Here is a 20,180-nt window from a genome sequence, read left to right on the forward strand (position 1 = left end):
TCAGAGTGTGTGTGTGTAAATGTATATGTGGTTGTGTGTGTGTGGCGGTACCCTTGATGTTCGGCGAAAACAGGGCTCAACTCGTCAGCCTTTCTGATAGTCTAATCACCCCTGACAAGGGCTCCTTTTCAGCGCGGAGCAAAACAGGAGGGGGAGATGGAACCGGCAAACTGGGACACACACACAAACGAAAAGACATACTCGCATATCAGTAGACCCCCCCCCCCCACCCCAGCCTCTCTCTAATGGTCTCTGCCAGTCTCTCTTCTGGTTGTGAGTGATCTCTTCAGTTACAACCTCATCCTCAGATCTCCAAAGTTCGAGGGGAAGGAAAGTTTTGTTTAACGGAGGAAAGGATTCGGACGTTCTTGAGAACGTTTTGAAGGACGTTCCGTGAACAAGCCGCCTTCGAAGCCTCAGTTCTTGGGACCAAGGGACATGATTCCCCCCAACAGGTGGTGGACCCTGAGTTGAGGTTGCCATGGAGATGAAGGACATACCCTGGCCCCTGGAGGGCTGGGATAACACCGTACGCCGTCTCAGCTACAAATACCCCACCCTCATACAGGTAACCATGGATACACACAGCCGGGGACAACGTAAGCATCAGGCAGCGCTAGGTGTGAGGACACAGCCAGCGTTGCTGTGTCTCGTGCAGTTGTGTGACGACACTGGGATGCTAGAATGTGTTTGTTGTTCTTTCAGTGTTCAGAGCATGTGGGGGAAGTAACCTGCTGGAGGTTTTTGTCATTGGGAGAAGGGCGTAGAGGGAACTGTTGTTTGCTGTTTGCGACGGCTGTTCCGGGTTGGTTCGTTGTGGTGACTGTTGCCATGTTCTGGGGGATGTTTTCGCATTTCAGATTCCATTCTGATGATAGGGTGGCATTCACCCAGTTCCCTCACTGCGCTCTGACAATGGAGGAGAGGAGAGGGCACAGGAAGGGGGAGGGCAGGAGAGGGCACAGGAAGGGGGAGGGCAGGAGAGGGCACAGGACGGGGGAGGGCAGGAGAGGAGAGGGCACAGGAAGGGGGAGGGCAGGAGAGGAGGGCACAGGACGGGGGAGGGCAGGAGAGGAGAGGGCACAGGACGGGGGAGGGCAGGAGAGGAGAGGGCACAGGAAGGGGGAGGGCAGGAGAGGAGGGCACAGGACGGGGGAGGGCAGGAGAGGAGAGGGCACAGGACGGGGGAGGGCAGGAGAGGAGGGCACAGGACGGGGGAGGGCAGGAGAGGGCACAGGACGGGGGAGGGCAGGAGAGGAGGGCACAGGACGGGGGAGGGCAGGAGAGGGCACAGGACGGGGGAGGGCAGGAGAGGAGGGCACAGGACGGGGAGGGCAGGAGAGGGCACAGGAAGGGGGAGGGCAGGAGAGGGCACAGGACGGGGGAGGGCAGGAGAGGAGGGCACAGGAAGGGGGAGGGCAGGAGAGGAGGGCACAGGACGGGGGAGGGCAGGAGAGGGCACAGGACGGGGGAGGGCAGGAGAGGAGGGCACAGGACGGGGGAGGGCAGGAGAGGGCACAGGACGGGGGAGGGCAGGAGAGGAGGGCACAGGACGGGGGAGGGCAGGAGAGGGCACAGGACGGGGGAGGGCAGGAGAGGAGGGCACAGGACGGGGGAGGGCAGGAGAGGAGGGCACAGGACGGGGGAGGGCAGGAGAGGGCACAGGACGGGGGAGGGCAGGAGAGGAGAGGGCACAGGACGGGGGAGGGCAGGAGAGGAGAGGGCACAGGATGGGGGAGGGCAGGAGAGGAGGGCACAGGAAGGGGGAGGGCAGGAGAGGGCACAGGACGGGGGAGGGCAGGAGAGGGCACAGGACGGGGGAGGGCAGGAGAGGGCACAGGACGGGGGAGGGCAGGAGAGGGCACAGGAAGGGGGAGGGCAGGAGAGGGCACAGGACGGGGGAGGGCAGGAGAGGAGGGCACAGGAAGGGGGAGGGCAGGAGAGGAGGGCACAGGATGGGGGAGGGCAGGAGAGGACAAGAAGACAGAGGAGAGGGCACAAGAGAGCGGTGGAGAGGGGAGGTGGGAGAAGAGAGCAAAAGCATCATTGGGGGAAATGCCTACATGACGGAACACATGCAGGCTACGCACACTTACAAACACACACACAGGCAGTCATGAGTGTGAACTAGAATCTGAACACAGTGACCTGTCTGTGAGGTTGTTCGGTGTCAGCTGTCGACACAATTAGCCAATCACTGTGTCTCTCTCTGACCTTTGACTCTCAGTCCTATCTAAATGCAAATGAGATAACACCCTATTGGCCACATAAATCTCGGTTCACTGTGACATCACTGTCTGGCTTGTTGTTTATTGTTCTCTGGTCGGCTGGTTTTGTGGTTCGTTGGTTCGCTGGTTGCCTGGTTACTTGGAGGACTAATTTGAGTTTTGCCATCTTCAGCTGCTGCTTGCTTCCTTTGAGGTTTGAAGAGGTGAAGTACCTCACTCCGGCCACCAGGTGGCAGGCTGAGGGCTCCAGAGAGGACCCCCACGCGACACTGTCTCTCTCTCTGGGACTTGACACGGCCTGAGAGGTGCAGGAAACAGGCCCGGCTGTTGAGTGACTTGTAACATGACACTCCAGCGTGCGTGTCCGAGGGAGGGCTGTTCCAGATCAAACGCTCCTTCAACTATCTTAGAAATGAGAATTTACTTTAGAAAATCTGAAGCTATGTAGGGAAGTCACAGTTTGGTATCTCCGTGTTGGGTGTGTTTAGCCATGCTTGTCTGTGTGTGTGTGTGTCTGTGACAGAGTTGTGTGCGTGTGTGTGACAGAGTCGTGTGTGTGTGTAACAGAGTCATGTGTGTGTGGTCTATCCTCAGTCCCGCTGAGACGTGACTCCCTGTGTCAGCGTCCTGTAAGTAAACACCCTGTTTCTCCTGAGCATATCTAACGACAGCGGCATCGCACGGCTGCGTCTGAATTATTTACCTGTCGTGGTACGAGCGCTCACAGCGTTGGCAAGTGACTCGGACATGACATCATCTCGTCACACTACGAGCTGTCACCTAGCTTGGCCATACCGACACACACACCTACACATACCTACACACACCTATACGCACACCTACATGCACTCAGTAGGCAATAGGTGTAAAAAATCACATTACACCTGTGACATCACAATGTTGTTTAAGGAAAGGGTTAGGGTTATAGTTAGATGTGGCCCTCATCCGATCTCTGACCTTCCTACCACACCTCAACCCATCCCTGTTGTAGGGAAGAGGTCGGTTTAGCCATAACCCAACCCCAATCCTAACCCTAACCATAACCATCGCCCAACCCCAATCCTAACCCTAACCATAACGCTGATCCAACATTGATCATGCTGTGCTGCATTTTATGATTTGTATTGTAATGTTTTTTTGCCTGGACCCCAGGAAGAATAGTCTCCACTACGGTGTAGAGTAATGGGGATCCTTAATAAACATAAACATAACCCTATAACTAAAACCAAAACTAGCAGGAACACAATGGTGTTTGTCGCTTCGGCAGAAAATAACAAGCAGGTCCTCCAGCTCTGATAACTGCTGAGCTCACATCCTGACCTCAGAGGGTGTGTTTATTGGGTGAAGACTTCACAATCTCTTTTCTCTGCATTTAAACTGCTGTCATTGGGAGATGGGGCCTCACTTTGGAGGGATGATTGACCCCCCCCCTTCCCAGATGATCTGGAAGCAGTTGATCTAAATCAAGCCTGAAGCTGTCCACTTTGCTCAGTCTTGCTGCATGTAAAAGACACCAATCTGATAAGGTATGTGGAGGGGGAGGGGGGGAGGAAATAGAGGGAGAGAGAAAGAGGAAGGGAAGAAGGGACTGGGGGATGAGCCAAACATAGGCTAGTTGTATGAATAATTGAGGATGTGGTTCCTGATAGTGTGTATGGTGGCGTCGGCCCTCTCTACATGTCACCGGTGTATGTGTGTGTTTGTGTGTGTGTGTGTGTGACAGCTGTCCTCTGTGTACTGTGGTGTACAGTTCAAGCACCAGCTTCATACCCGTGGGGAGTATTTACTTAATTAAACAGACATACATTACTCTGAGAGACAGAATATTCACCACCCCCAACCCCCCTGTGCTCCCCTCCTCCCCCCCTCCATCCATCCCTCCTCCTGCATCCCTCTCTCCACCCCTCACCCTAGGTAGCCAGCCCCGGTGAACACATGTGCTGAGGAATGACATGCAGAGAGAGAGAGAGGTAGAGAGACAGAGAGGAGGGAGAGAGAGGAAGAGACGGAGAGGATAGCTGGATAGGATAGGTGAGAGAGAGGGATGAGCAGTGGTCTGGATCAGGAGGGCCAGGAGAGAGCAGACACACAGCACTGTGGGCCAAGATACAATTTCCTTAGGAGCAGAGGGAATGAAAGAAGAGAAGAGAGGAGAGGTGGAGTGTCTTTGGGTCTGGTTTCATCCTCGATCCCTGAGTCTCTCTCCGGGGAAGCACTCCAGACATCTCTGTCTGGGTCCCTTTAATTGAACTCTATTTTTAAAACCTCTGTGGGATTTAATATTTCGGAGTCTTTGTTAGGAGTTTTGCTTACCCGGAAGTCTGGACTCGACCGCATCTTCATTTCCTGTTGTTCCCGCACACCACCAGAGCTCACACCTGGAGGGGAAGTGACATCACGCGACTGCTGCTGTCAGGGTGTGCGGTCGGTGAGGTGTGCGTGGGGTAGCTGGTCTCGATGCTGGAGGTGGTCTGGGTGTGTGTGTGTGTGTGGTGCTCTCTACGCGTTGGTCCGTGACCTGCTGGGGTTCTGCTGCTCCCTCCACATCACTCGGGTCTGAGGAGGGGAGTCTGGCTCTGGAGTCTGGCTCCACACCTTGGATTGGTTTGCATTCTGAGACCCAGATCGACCTGAAGGCTTCAGGTGATCCGGGGAAGACCGTTCAGGTTGGGGATTATTGGACGATCGACTAGAAGGGCGCGGGTGTGTGTGTGGACTCATCATTGGATAGAAGAAGATGTACAAGCGACGGGACTACGTGGACCTGTACGAGAAGGACCAGGCCAAATGGGCACTGATACGCAATGTCAACACTGTCTTTAAACACAACACCCTGCTACCGGTAGGATAGAGCGTGTGTTTGTGTGTGTGTGTGTGTGTGTGTGCACGCGCCTTTCTCTCCCTCTTACAATCACTCTGTCACTCCCAAACACACAGAATATCTCTCTCTCTTTCACTCTATTTTTCTTAAGCAGACATTGAAATGTTAATTTATCTGTTCCTTTGCCCCTTTCTCTCCAAATCTCTTTCTCTTCACCCCCCCCCCCCCATCCCCCCGCCCGATCTTCCTGTGTGGTTGCTAGGGGGACTATGTCTGGTTGGACCTGAAGACGGGTCGGGAGTTTGTGGTCCCGATAGGCGCCGTGGTCAAACTATGTGACTCTGGTCAGATCCAAGTCTTAGACGACGAGGGCAATGTGAGTGTGAGACACACACTCACACACACACACAACCTTTACACAACCCCTACAGAACCTTAATCACGTTTATTACCTACATCCTCTCATCCCTCCATCATCCCTCCATCTTCCTTCAGGAACACTGGATCTCCCCCCAGAACGCCACCAACATCAAGCCCATGCACCCCACCTCCATCCATGGGGTGGAGGACATGATCCGCCTGGGCGACCTCAACGAAGCTGGCATCCTCCGTAACCTGCTCATCCGCTACACGGAGAGACTCATATATGTAAGTACGACTGCAGTACTGCTGTTACACTACTACATACTGCTGTTATACTACTACATACTGCTGTTATACTACTACATACTGCTGTTATACTACTACATACTGCTGTTATACTACTACATACTGCTGTTATACTACTACATACTGCTGTTATACTACTACATACTGCTGTTATACTACTACATACTGCTGTTACACTACTACATACTGCTGTTATACTACTACATACTGCTGTTATACTACTACATACTGCTGTTATACTACTACATACTGCTGTTATACTACTACATACTGCTGTTATACTACTACATACTGCTGTTACACTACTACATACTGCTGTTATACTACTACATACTGCTGTTACACTACTACATACTGCTGTTATACTACTACATACTGCTGTTATACTACTACATACTGCTGTTATACTACTACATACTGCTGTTATACTACTACATACTGCTGTTATACTACTACATACTGCTGTTATACTACTACATACTGCTGTTACACTACTACATACTGCAGTACTGCTAGAATACTACAACCTGCTCATCTGATACACAGGCAAACTCATGTACGTAATGTTTTTTTTTAACTTTTCTTGGAAAATCTTATTTAGACCTTTTGAAAAAAACAATTCTAACCTTTTTTCCCAAAAAGAAATTCAACCTTTTAAAACGTTTGTTATAAAAAATATTTTCTCAACCTTTCAAAAACTTTTTTTTCAGAAACTTTTATTAGAAAATATCATTTCAACCTTTCAACAGTTCAAATCCTGACCTTTATACTCCAGGTTCACCACACTCAAATGCTCTTAGGTACACACACAGTATACACACACTACACATGCAGCATCCATAAGTATGGCACTTCAACAGTGTGTCCTAGTGCTCCTCTGCAGGGGTCTTCTGCTCTAACACTAGCTTCAGTATATTCCTATTACTGTACAAACCTAGCTTCAGTATATTCCTATTACTGTACAAACATTATCCCATAGCCTGGCCATGCACTTCTTTCCTGTCTGCCTGTCTGCCTGTCTGTCTGTCTGTCTGTCTGTCTGTCTCCTGTCTGCCTGTCTGTCTCCTGCCCTGTCTGTCTGTCTGTCTGTCTCCTGTCTGCCTGTCTGTCTCCTGCCCTGTCTGCCTGTCTGTCTCCTGCCCTGTCTGTCTGTCTGTCTGTCTGTCTCCTGTCTGCCTGTCTGTCTGCCTGTCTGTCTGTCTGTCTGTCTGTCTCCTGCCCTGTCTGTCTGTCTGTCTGTCTGTCTGTCTGTCTCCTGTCTGCCTGTCTGTCTCCTGCCCTGTCTGTCTGCCTGTCTGTCTGTCTGTCTGTCTGTCTGTCTGTCTCCTGTCTGCCTGTCTGTCTCCTGCCCTGTCTGTCTGTCTGTCTGTCTCCTGTCTGCCTGTCTGTCTCCTGCCCTGTCTGCCTGTCTGTCTCCTGCCCTGTCTGTCTGTCTGTCTGTCTCCTGTCTGCCTGTCTGCCTGTCTGTCTGTCTGTCTGTCTCCTGTCTGCCTGTCTGTCTCCTGCCCTGTCTGTCTGTCTGTCTGTCTGTCTGTCTGTCTGTCTGTCTGCTGTCTGCCTGTCTGTCTCCTGCCCTGTCTGTCTGTTGGTCTAAAGGAGTCGGGTCTTTCTACTTGTCAGTCCAGTTTATTGTTTCCTCTTTATCTTCTCTGTTCTACACTCTCTCTACTCTTTCTTTCACTCTCTCTCTTCTTCTCCATCTTTCTACCCACTCTTCCTCTTTCTCTCTCTCCCTCCCCACCCTCTCTCTCCACCCCTCCTTCCACCCTCCCCTCTCTCTGAAGACTAACTGTGGAGGCAGGGTGAGTACAGGACAGGTGTTCCGGGATGCGAACGAACAGCTTCAGCATGGACACGTGCTTGTTGCCATTTCACTCCCGTTTCCAAGATGGCCGCCGGCTCTACGGTGACCGGTCACCGATACGCTCTCATTGTCACTCTGCCATCTGAGGAACGAGAATTCATGTCACCTCTGCCCCGCACGCCCCCCTCCCTTCCTCACCCCTCCCTTCCTCTGCCCCACACGCACCCCTCCCTTCCTCTGCCCCACACGCACCCCTCCCTTCCTCTGCCCACACGCACCCCTCCCTTCCTCACCCCTCCCTTCCTCTGCCCCGCACGCACCCCTCCCTTCCTCACCCCTCCTTTCCTCACCCCTCCTTTCCTCACCCCTCCTTTCCTCACCCCTCCCTTTCTCACCCCTCCCTTCCTCTGCCCTGCACGCACCCCTCCCTTCCTCACCCCTCCTTTCCTCACCCCTCCCTTCCTCTGCCCCACACGCACCCCTCCCTTTCTCACCCCTCCCTTCCTCACCACAGCTTCCTGCCTTACCTGGCCACCCCCTTCCTGTCTGTGTCACTCTGCAGTCTCGACATGACAAACACGGATACTCTTCTTCTGACCTGGATGTGTGCGAATGTTTGCCCACAACCCGAGTCCATGCCTGCAACTGGATGAATGAGTGAAATGAATGCAACAGCCATTGGCCCGGCAGTAAAGATGCTCATGATCACGTGACGCAGAGCATGATCACGTGACCCAGAGCATGATCACGTGACCCAGAGCATGATCACGTGACCCAGAGCATGATCACGTGTCCCAGAGCATGATCACGTGACCCAGAGCATGATCACGTGACCCAGAGCATGATCACGTGACCCAGAGCATGATCACATGACCCAGACATATTCAGAGCTTCCATGAAACACGATCTCCATCAGTGCAAGTGGCTGGAACACTGTAGGGTATTGGAGATGACACTTGCTGATAGGCAGCTTGGTGCAAACATTGATTGTGTTGTCCCTCCTCCTCCCTCCTCCTCCCTCCTCCTCCCTCCTCCTCCCTCCTCCCTCCTCCCCCCACCCCCTCCCCGCTCCTCCTCCCCCTCCTCCTCCTTCCTCCCCCTCCTCCTCCTTCCTCCCCCTACTCCTCCTTCCTCCCCCACCCCCCACCCCCTCCTCCACCCTCTCCTCCTCCCCCAGACATACACAGGCTCCATCCTGGTGGCAGTGAACCCCTACCAGGTGCTGCCCATCTACACGGCCGACCAGATCAGACTGTACACCAACAAGAAGATAGGAGAGATGCCACCGCACATCTTCGCCATCGCAGACAACTGCTACTTCAACATGCAGAGGAACAACAGAGACCAGTGCTGCATCATCAGGTGTGTGTGAGTGTGTGTGAGTGTTTGGGGATTTAAGGGGGTTTCCTGTCATTGTCCTTCACTTGTCTGTAAGCAGTATGTGTCTCTTATGTGTAGACATGCATAAAACTGAAATGTCAATCTGTGGATACGTGCGTGCGTGTGTGTGTGTGTGGGTGTGTGTGTGTGTGTGTTCTCAGTGGAGAGTCAGGAGCTGGGAAGACTGAGAGCACCAAGCTGATTCTTCAGTTCCTAGCAGCCATCAGTGGACAACACTCCTGGATAGAACAACAGGTGCTGGAGGCCAACCCTATACTAGAGGGTAAGAGACCCCCCCCCCCACACACACACACACACACATCCTCTGCCCCAGGCTGACAGTGTGGTCCTCCTCAGCCTTTGGGAACGCTAAAACCGTCCGTAACGACAACTCCTCTCGCTTCGGCAAGTACATCGACATCCACTTCAACAAGAGAGGAGCCATCGAGGGAGCCAAGATAGAGCAGTACCTGCTGGAGAAGTCCCGGGTCTGCAGACAGGTAGCCCACCTACCCACTTACCTACCTACCTACCTACCTACCCCCACCTACCTACCCCCACATCCATCTCAAACCCTTAGGTGACTCTGAGACCTCGATGTTACAGCATACTGTCTACCTTCATCCTCCCTTCCTGTCTTCCCTCCACCCATCCTCCATCTCTCCAGGCTCGTGATGAGAGGAACTACCACATCTTCTACTGCATGCTGAAGGGGATGACACCTGACCAGAAGAAGAAACTCGGGCTGGCCAAGGCCACGGACTACACCTACCTGACCATAGTGAGAGAGACTCTGGAGCAGGCCTGTCTGCCTGGTCTGGTCCCCAGGGCTGCATGAACAGGACTCATTGTCTCAATACCTTGTGATGGTTCAGCTGTGTTCCTCTTTGTGCTTCTGTCTCTCTTCATCTCCTAACATCTGCTTATGTTCCTCCTCAACATCTCTCTCTACGTACAAACTTTCTGCATATGTTTCTCTCTCTCTCTCTCTCTCTCTCTCTCTCTCTCTCTCTCTCTCTCTCTCTCTCTCTCTCTCTCTCTCTCTCTCTCTCTCTCTCTCTCTCTCTCTCTCTCTCTCTCTCTCTCTCTCTCTCTCTCTCTCTCTCTCTCTCTCTCTCTCTCTCTCTCTCTCTCTCTCTCTCTCTCTCATCCTCCAGGGTAACTGCACGGTGTGTGATGGCCGAGACGACCTGAAAGAGTACTCTAACATCCGCTCGGCCATGAAGGTGCTGATGTTCACCGACACGGAGAACTGGGAGATCTCCAAACTTCTGTCCTCCATCCTGCACATGGGCAACCTGCGCTATGAGGGTATGTCTACTCACACACATTATACACACGCACCACACACACACTATACACACACACACACTACACACACACTATGCCCACACACGCACCACACACACACTACCTGCACACACTACCTGCACACACTACCTGCACACACACAGTCTAAACATAGTCTAACCTGTAACCTTTGACCCCTAGCTCGTACCTATGACAACCTTGATGCCTGTGAGGTGGTGCGTGGCCCGCAGCTCATCACTGCAGCCACCCTTCTGGAGGTAACCCCCGCACATGCACACACTCTCTCTCTAACACACACACACACACACACACACACTCTCTCTCTAACACACACACACACACACGCACATGCACACACTCTCTCTCTAACACACACACACACAAACATATAGTACACACTTTCTCTCTCTAACACACACACACACACACACATATAGTACACACTCTCTTTCTCACACACGTTCACTCTCCTCATGACAGAACGCCCAGTGTATACAGTACTGGAGGTGGAGAGAAGGTAATGTGAGCTGCTTATGTGACGGCTTCACAGAGAGAGAGAGAAAGAGAGAGAGAGAGTGAGAGAAAGAGAGAGAGAGAGAGAGTGAGAGAAAGAGAGAAAGAGAGAGGGAGAGAGGGAGAGAGGGAGAGAGGGGAGAAAGAGAGAGAGAGAGTGAGAGAAAGAGAGGGGAGAGAGGGAGAGAGAGGGAGAGGGAGAGGGAGAGAGGGAGGGAGAGGGAGGGAGAGGGAGAGGGAGAGGGAGAGAGAGGGAGAGAGAGGGAGAGGGAGAGGGAGAGGAGGGAGAGGGAGAGAGGGGAGAGAGGGAGAGAAGGAACAGAGGAGAGGCCAGTGATGTAACAGATATATTTGCGACTCTGAGGGAACTCCTTTGTGATAAAGAGTCTAAGAGCATCCCCTAGTGGCTCTTAGGAGGTCACACACTCTCTCCCCGTGTGTGTGTGTGTGTGTCTGTGCATGTGTTTGTGTGTCTGTGTGTGCGTGTGTGATTATGTGCAGGTGGATGCTAAGGACCTGATGAACTGTCTGACCAGTAGGACTCTGATCACCAGAGGAGAGACAGTCTCCACCCCTCTGAGCATGGAGCAAGCTCTGGATGTACGGGACGCCTTCGTCAAGGTAACACACACACGCACGCACGCACACACATTTAAAATGTATACTTACTTAATATTTATGTGATTATTATATACACACACTATCTGAGTGTCTGTGTGTGCAACTTCCTGTCCTTTTTACTGTCCCTCTCTGCCTCTCCCACACACGTACATAATCTGTGTGTGTGTGTGTGTGTAGGGTATCTATGGGCGTCTGTTTGTGTGGATCGTAGAGAAGATCAACGCGGCCATCTATAAGCCTCCGTCCCACGAGCCCAAATCTCTGAGACGTTCCATAGGCCTGCTGGATATCTTTGGCTTCGAGAATTTCACCATTAACAGGTACGTGCCGAGCACACACACTCACACACACACACACATACACACACACTGCAACACTTCACATTTCACTCCACCACCTTGTTAAACTGGACATGCGTGCGTGTGGCCCCTCTGCAGTTTTGAGCAGCTGTGCATCAACTTCGCCAACGAGAACCTGCAGCAGTTCTTCGTGCGTCACGTGTTCAAGCTGGAGCAGGAGGAGTACAACCTGGAGCACATCAACTGGCAGCACATCGAGTTCACAGACAACCAGGACGCCCTGGACATGATCGCCATCAAGCCCATGAACATCATCTCCCTCATCGACGAGGAGAGCAAGTTCCCCAAGGTAGACAGGAAGTGACATGGGGTTTCCTGAAATGAGGGAGATTCTGTTTCTGTGCTGACACTGTCTCTCTCTCTCTCTCTCTCTCTCTCTCTCTCTCTCTCTCTCTCTCCTCTCTCTCTCTCTCTCTCTCTCTCTCCCTCTCCCTCTCTCAGGGTACAGACACCACCATGTTGAATAAGCTGAACTCACAGCATAAGCTCAACACTAACTACATCCCCCCTAAGAACACGTATGAGACTCAGTTTGGCATCCAGCACTTTGCTGGAGTCGTCTACTATGAAACACGAGGTTGGTCTAGACACAATGTTTGTCCTTTTTTCTGTAGGGCATTTTGCCAATAGAATAATAGTTATCCATGTGTGTGTGTGTGTGTGTTTTGCAGGTTTCCTGGAGAAGAACAGAGACAGTCTGCATGGTGACATCATCCAGTTGGTCCACTCCTCCAAGAACAAATTCATCAAGCAGATATTCCAGGCCGACGTTGCCATGGTAATCCCGTCTTCCTGTTGGGCGTGGTTTGTATGATGCGTCTTCTCTGTGTTTGTGGCCGAGGGGAATGGCACACGCAGCCTGCATGCTTCCTATGCCTGCTCCCTCCTGTGCAATAATATGTGGCTAGTTTCTAACTTTACAGTGTTTCTCCTATCTTTCCTGTGTGTGTGTGTGTGCTTGTTATCTCAACGTGTTTGCATGCTTGTGTGTGTGTGTGTGTGTGTTTGCCTCAGTTTCTGTGTGGCTACTTGCCTGGTGGTGCAATGGGCCCTCCTGCCACTCCTCCTCCCAAGGTAACCGAAGACAAGATCATCCCTCCGTCATCCCTCCGTCCTCCATCCATCATCCTTCCATCCTCATGTCTTCCGCAGCTTGCCATCAGTAGTAACATTTTGTCACTACAAAGCGTCGCCAGGATTTTATTTTGTCTTAACTACCGACTTGGTGGTCATGACATCACTTCCTGTTTACTAATTTCTGTGCTGGTGTCAAGAGGGCTTCCACTCTGTATCTGTAACACGGACTGCTGTCCAATCGTATCAGTTTATTATACTGTGAGACGAGGGGGTTGATGTGGGATTGTAACTGGGAGTGCACTTAAGTGAGAACTAACCTCCTAGTCATCCCGTTGTTGGCGCCACACTAACAAATAGACATCCAGTCAAATGCCTAGTCAAGTAAACAAACAGCTTCCATATTTGATTGAGTAGATCTAATCTCTTGAATAGATTAATAGCTTTCCACCCGTAGTGCCGTTTTTTTTACATGATACATTGAAACATTTACATGGTAACACCCTAGTTGATACCAGTATTTTCTTTCAAACATCTCATTCAGTGTTTTGTCTGTAGTTAAAAGCAGGGCAGTAGCTAGCTGTGTTGTCATTGCTATCTGGCAGACACACTCATTCCAACAATAGACCCTCACTTTAGAAGGGGTTGTAAACAACATGGTTTTGGCAGACCTTAAAACGTGTCTGACCTTGACAATGTTACAGGTTAGGTTCTATGAAAAGAATGGTTTTCTTTAGACTGTTCATATACTGTCATAACAACCGTCAAAGGATTAAAAAAGGAAAAATAAATATATTAAAAAAGGAGGAAATATGTAAAGAGAAAGAGAGAGTGGAGAACGAGAGAGAGAGGGAGAGAGAGAGGGAGAGGGAGAGGTAAAGAGAGGAAGAGTGAAGGACGCTGGTCAGGAAGGAATGAAACGCTCATTGTTACTAACCCTGACTTCTTCTGCGTGTGCGTGCGTGTGTGTGCGTGTGCGCGTGTGTGTGTGTGTGTGTGTGTGTGTGTGTGCAGGGGGCGGAGACCAGGAAGCGTTCCCCCACTCTCAGCAGCCAGTTCAAGCGCTCTCTGGAGCTGCTCATGAGAACCCTCAGTGTGTGTCAGCCCTTCTTCGTACGCTGCATCAAGCCCAACGAGTTCAAGAAACCCATGGTGAGTGTGTGTGTGTGTGTGTGAGAGAGAGAGTGTGTATGTGTGTGAGAGAGAGAGATAGAGAGAGAGAGTGTATGTGTGTGTGAGAGAGAGAGAGAGTTAGAGAGAGAGCGTTAGAGAGAGAGTTAGATAGAGAGAGTTAGAGAGAGTTAGAGAGAGAGAGAGAGCGTGTGTGTGTGTGTGTCTATCCGAGGACCCGCTGTAACACAGAGATGCCGTACCTGGACTGAGCGTTGGAATGTTCAAGAACACTTCTTTCCTGCGTGTGGTGTTCCCGTGTGCATCCCCCCGGCACGTCCCGTCCAGCTGTTTGACCGGGAGCTGTGCGTGCGTCAGCTGCGCTACTCTGGGATGATGGAGACCATTCGCATCCGCCGCGCCGGCTACCCCATCCGCTACACCTTCGTGGAGTTTGTAGACCGCTACCGAGTCCTCATGCCTGGAGTCAAACCAGCCTACAAGCAGGTGTGTGTGTGTGTGTCTGTCTGTCTATGTGTGTGTGTGTCTGTGTGCCTGTTGATCTGTGTGTGTGTGTGAATCTATATGTGTGTATGTCTGTCTGTGTGTGTGTGTCTGTGTGCCTGTCGATCTGTGTGTGTGTGTGTGTTTGTGTGAGTTTCCATAGACTCAGTAACCCTCACCTATGCATGACACCTGTGTTTCTGTCGTCAGGAGGACCTGAGGGGGACGTGTCAGAGGATCGCTGAGGCGGTGCTGGGCCGGGACGACGACTGGCAGATGGGAAAGACAAAGATCTTCCTCAAGGTGAACCTTTATCCCCACAACACCGTCATGTCACTGACGGGCACTAGACATGAACTCTGTGGGGGGGGAGACACCTCCCCCACCCCCCACATTCAGATGGTATATCCCATCATGTAGATCTAAGACAAGTTCTTAGAGAAGGTTCTGAACACGAGGATCATAGGTACTAGCTACCTGCTGCATTATACATTACATTACATTTAGTCATTTAGCAGACGCTCTTATCCAGAGCGACTTACAGTAAGTACAGGGACATTCCCCCGAGGCAAGTAGGGTGAAGTGCCTTGCCCAAGGACACAACGTCATTTGGCACAGCCGGGGAATCGAACTGGCAACCTTCAGATTACTAGCCCGACACCCTCACCGCTCAGCCACCTGACTCCCTTATACATAGATGCTTCATAGACAGAGACACCCATTAATGCTTCATGGACGCAGGGAAGCGAGGGTGCTGAAACCAAACCTGGCTGTGTTGTGTTTGTTTCCAGTCACCGTGCTGTGTTTTCATTGCTCGGCCAATGGGAAGACAGCCCTGGGGTAGGGGTCAGGGGTTGCCGGGTAGTCCTGCCTGTTGGCTTGTTACCGTGGTGATGATTTCAAAGGGGCCCCGGTGAATGATGATGTTGCGCATAGGGGTTGATCCTGGATCAGTTGTATGTGTTCCATGTGTGACATCAGGTGGGAGTCTGGGCTAGGAAAGCTGACCCCAGTCAAGCTCTTACTGGTAACTTCTACCTTCAGGTTTACTGACTGTTATCAGAACAGAGCAGACAGCTGCTACAGGATGTAGGACAGGAAGTAGAATCAACGGGGGTGAAGGCCAGGGCAGTGCCCACATTTCCCACACAGGAAGTGGATAGATCACAGGAGGGCAGGATGGTCAGATGAGAGGGAGGGGGTGGAGAGGAAGAGAGGGATGTCATGAACCACCAAGCAGGTTTCACAGAGTGTACATTAACATTCTTCCGGTCTGGGATCGGGAACCTGTTAAAAAAAACCAGTCTTCTTCTAATGGTATTGACTGGGTTTGGCGGCTCTGTGGTTCCCCTGTGTGATCTCTCACTGCGGTGGTTTTGCGGTTGTGTTCCTCAGGACCACCACGACATGTTGCTGGAGATTGAGAGGGACAAGGCCATCACTGACAAGGTCATCCTCATCCAGAAGGTGGTCAGGGGCTTCAAGGACAGGTGACCCCCCCTCTGCCCCCCCCCCCCCCTCTGCCCCCCCACTCTGGAACGAGTTCACTTTCACAGACTTTCGGTCACATTTAATTTTTATGTTGTTTTTTGCCCCACAAATGCATTTGAAGCCTATGAGTTGTACTGTTGTAAAGTGTACAGTGGCTTTTTCCATGTTCAGAGCCCGTTTGTGACCAGGTTACTGTATGATTCTGCCTTCAACCATCCAGGTCGAACTTCCTGAAAATGAGGAAGTCAGCCATGTTTATTCAGAAGACGTGGAGGGTTACAACTGTCGCAAGAACTACGTAGCTGTGAGTCCCATTATCATCTGGTCAAATTACCTGTATACTGCTGTTCTGCCTGTAAAACCTCTTTCTCTCTCTTCCTTCTTTTCCCTCTCTTTCCCTCCTCCTCCCCCCCTCTTTTCCCTCCTCCTCCCCCTCTCTCTCCCTCCTCCTCCCCTCTCTACCTCCTCCACCCCTCCTCTCTCCCTCCTCCTCCCCTCTCAATCCCTCCTCTTCCCCCTCTCTCCCTCCTCCTCCCCCTCTCTCTCCCTCCTCCCCCCCCTCTCTCTCCCTCCTCCTCTTCTGCAGATGCGAGCAGGATTCTCTCGTCTCCAGGCCCTCTATCATTCCAGGAAGTTGTACGTGACCTACCACGTTACTCGTCAGCGAATCAGCGCTTCCAGGCCCATTGCCGGGGCTGCCTGGTGCGCACGGCGTTCCGTCACCGTCTGTGGGCCGTCATCACCATCCAGTCTACACACGCGGCATGATCGCACGCCGCCTCTACAGGAGGCTGAAGGGAGAGGTCCGACACACACACACCTGGAACTATGACTATGAACCCCCCCCCCACACACACACACACACACACAAGTTACACCATGAAAATCATCAAACACATGTTTTTAATAGGAGTTCGTGATTTTTTTGTTGTTGCTATGCCTCCCCCTCTCCCTCCCTCCCCGTCCCTCCCCCTCTCCCTCTCTCCCTCCCTCCCTCCCCCTCTCCCTCCCTCCCTCCCTCCCCCCTCCCTCCCTCTCCCCCTCTCCCTTCCTCCCCCCTCAGTACCGGCGGCGGCTGGAGGCAGAGAAGATGCGCCTGGCCGAGGAGGACAAGCTGAAGAACCAGATGAGCGCCAAGCGGGCCAAGGTGGAGGCGGAACGCAAGCACCAGGAGCGCCTGGCTCAGCTGGCCAAGGAGGACGCGGAGCGGGAGAGGAAGGAGAAGGAGGAGGCCAGGAAGAAGAAGGAGATGGTGGAGCAGATGGAGAAGGCCGCCAGGAGCCCGTCAACGACTCGGACATGGTGGATAAGATGTTCGGCTTCTGGGCACCACAAACTCCTTCCCTGGCCAGGAGGGGCAGGCGCGACTGGGTTTGAGGTGAGGGCGCCATCTGGTGGTATTCTTATGGCTACACATGTAAAAATGTCCAATGACTATTGACTATTACATTACATTTACATTACTGTTATCCCTTTGTGTATAACGGGCTTGTGTGTGTGCGTGCGTGTGTGTGTGTGTGTGTGCGCGTGCGTGTGTGTGTCAGGACCTGGAGCGTGCTCACCGGGAGCTAGAGGAGGAGGATCTGGACGAGGCTCTGCCCCTGCCCGAGGACGAGGAGGACGACCTGTCAGAATACAAGTTTGCCAAGTTCGCTGCCACCTACTTCCAGGGCTCCACCACACACACGTACGTGAGGCGGCCCCCTCAAGCAGCCGCTGCTGTTCCACGACGACGAGGGAGACCAGCTGGTGAGTGACCTCTGAACTCTGACCCCCGCTGTCCTCCTGTCCTATAGCTGATGTTGAAACTGAGTCCCCCCCCCCCTCTGTCTCTCTCTGTCTCTCTCTCTCTTTCTCTCTGTCTCTTTGTCTCTCTGTGTGTCTCTCTCTCTCTGTCTCTGTGTGTGTGTCTCTCTCTCTGTCTCTCTCTCTGTCTCTCTGTGTGTCTCTCTCTCTCTCTGTCTCTTTCCCTCTGTCTCTCTCTCTCTCTCTCTGTCTCTCTCTGTCTCTCTCCCTCTGTCTCTCTCTCTCTCTGTCTCTCTCTGTCTCTCTCCCTCTGTCTCCCTCTGTCTCTCTCCAGGCTGCGTTGGCAGTGTGGATTACGGTTCTGAGGTTCATGGGAGATCTTCCGGAGCCCAAGTACCACAACGGCCGTCAGCGACGGCAGCGAGAAGATCCCGGTCATGACAAGATCTACGAGACGCTGGGAAGAAGACCTACAAGAGAGAGCTGCAGGCTCTGCAGGGGGAGGGAGAGGTGAGGGGAGGGGAGGAGAGGGAGGGAGGGGAGGGGAGGGGAGGAGAGGAGAGGGGAGGGAGGGGAGGGGAAGAGAGGAGAGGAGAGGTGAGGGGAGGGGAGGGGAGGGGAGGGGAGGGGAGGAGAGGTGAGGGGAGGGGAGGGAGGAGAGGAGAGGGGAGGGGAGGGGAGGAGAGGAGAGGAGAGGAGAGGGGAGGGGAGGGGAGGGGAGGGGAGGGGAGGAAGAGGCAATAGATCTGTGGTGGCGAGTTGGGGCAAGTTGAGCAGGGGGGTCATGACGTTTCTATGTATTTGTGTGTGTTTGTGGAAACTGCATGCTTTCCCGTCGAAGTTTATGAGTCACGACCTAACAACCTGGTAGATGTTGAGAGATGACTTTCCCAGATCGTAGCGTTGTAGTCCCATGAATCCACACCCACCCACATTGTAAGACCTCGCAGCTATAGTTGCCCTAAGCTTCATACATCGTCAGTCCCAGTGGATGTGTAGGCCCCATCTGTGCCATCCTGCTGACAGCATGTATGAAGTGGGTTTTATAAATCATGAACCAACCGACCCACAAAAATACCCCTGATCCCAATTCCTAAAAAACACTATAGAACTATCTTCAGTGGAATGTTCCGCATTCAACATTCCATCATGTCACCTCTTTCAATCTGTCCCTCTTTCCCCGGAGACAAACCACTGACAGGCCTCTGAAGCCTCACGACAGGTCACGATGTCCCTGTGTCCGTCGTGACTGAGGGCCCTGCATGATTTATAAGCTGTGTCCTGCTATGACCCCCCCCCCCCTTCCCCCGCCCCTCCCCAACCTTCCAGAATCCCCACAGTGACAACCACAAGAAGAACAGTGTTCGTCACAAACTAGTGTCCCTCACCCTCAAGAAGAAATCCAAGATCACGGAGGAGGTAAGACACAGAACGAGAGAGAGAACGAGAGAAAGGAGGAGGAGGAAAGAGGAGGAGGAGGAAAGGAGGAGGAAGAGGAGAGAAGGGGATGGCGGTGGGATACCCATCATGCATTGTGCTTTTGTTTGGTTACCACAAGCAACTGGACAGTTTGTCATTTGGAGTTTTTTTGAGTCATGTCGTAGTTTGATGTGTAACGGTGTGTTGGTGATGCGTTTCCTGTCAGGTGACCAAGCGTCTGAACGATGGGGAATATAGTCTCCATGGTAACAGCATGCTGGAGGACAGACCCACCTCCAACCTGAGAAACTGCATTTCATCATCGGTAACGGCATCCTGCGCCCAGCACTGAGGTACGACTCACACACACACACCTGGTCCTACACACTTAACTCCACTCCTTACCTCAACACAGAACGTGAACACACACACCTTGTCATCACTCCGTATCTGAACTTGAACACACACACCTTGTCATCACTCCGTATCTGAACGTGAACACACACACCTTGTCATCACTCCGTATCTGAACGTGAACACACACACCTTGTCATCACTCCGTATCTGAACGTGAACACACACACCTTGTCATCAACTCCCGTATCTGAACTTGAACACACACACCTTGTCATCACTCCGTATCTGAACTTGAACACACACACCTTGTCATCACTCCGTATCTGAACTTGAACACACACACCTTGTCATCACTCCGTATCTGAACTTGAACACACACACCTGTCATCACTCCGTATCTGAACTTGAACACACACACCTTGTCATCACTCCGTATCTGAACTTGAACACACACACAAATCTTGTCATCACTCCGTATCTGAACTTAAACACACACACACATGCTGAGCTGCCTGTTGTCCTCAGGGATGAGATCTACTGCCAGATCTGTAAGCAGCAGAATCAGAACCCGTCCAAGAGCTCCCACGCTCGGGGCTGGATCCTCATGTCGCTGTGCGTCGGCTGCTTCGCCCCTCCGAGAAGTTTGTCAAGGTCAGCCCCCTCGTCTCTCCTCACACCCTGACCACCATGCCTTAGTTGAGATCCAAAGTTTTGAAGTTTTTCGAAAGGTTAAAAAGTGTTGAAAAAACCCCAAATAAAGGTTAGAAAACAGT

The 20,180-nt window shown here is 52.3% G+C and overlaps 2 protein-coding genes across 2 annotated transcripts in view; one reads left to right on the forward strand and one right to left on the reverse strand.

Annotated features, from left to right (window-relative positions):
- The first annotated feature begins 3,876 nt into the window (after nucleotides 1-3,876).
- Nucleotides 3,877-17,584, forward strand: myo7aa (myosin VIIAa). The gene is given in 28 exon segments (XM_062473571.1): nucleotides 3,877-5,070; nucleotides 5,312-5,425; nucleotides 5,545-5,697; nucleotides 7,503-7,520; nucleotides 8,700-8,884; nucleotides 9,064-9,185; nucleotides 9,260-9,402; nucleotides 9,570-9,683; nucleotides 10,060-10,213; nucleotides 10,394-10,470; nucleotides 11,228-11,347; nucleotides 11,525-11,667; nucleotides 11,785-11,995; nucleotides 12,148-12,283; nucleotides 12,378-12,484; nucleotides 13,795-13,932; nucleotides 14,239-14,397; nucleotides 14,605-14,697; nucleotides 15,790-15,884; nucleotides 16,106-16,155; nucleotides 16,158-16,189; nucleotides 16,472-16,553; nucleotides 16,556-16,633; nucleotides 16,636-16,688; nucleotides 16,949-17,153; nucleotides 17,156-17,206; nucleotides 17,209-17,263; nucleotides 17,430-17,584. Coding segments are annotated over 28 exon segments (3,021 nt in total). The 5' UTR covers nucleotides 3,877-4,965; the 3' UTR covers nucleotides 17,458-17,584.
- A 2,384-nt stretch (nucleotides 17,585-19,968) lies between these two features.
- The window catches only part of gdpd4a (glycerophosphodiester phosphodiesterase domain containing 4a), a gene marked incomplete at its 5' end in the record, with an annotated part of 11,448 nt that continues 11,236 nt past the window's right edge, over nucleotides 19,969-20,180 (reverse strand). Inside the window, one exon of the mRNA XM_062473514.1 lies at nucleotides 19,969-20,074. Coding sequence (XP_062329498.1) covers nucleotides 19,969-20,074 — 106 coding nt within the window. The remainder of the gene's footprint in view (nucleotides 20,075-20,180) is intronic.

Source organism: Osmerus eperlanus, chromosome 11, assembly GCF_963692335.1.
Source record: "Osmerus eperlanus chromosome 11, fOsmEpe2.1, whole genome shotgun sequence".
Lineage (NCBI taxonomy): Eukaryota > Metazoa > Chordata > Actinopteri > Osmeriformes > Osmeridae > Osmerus > Osmerus eperlanus.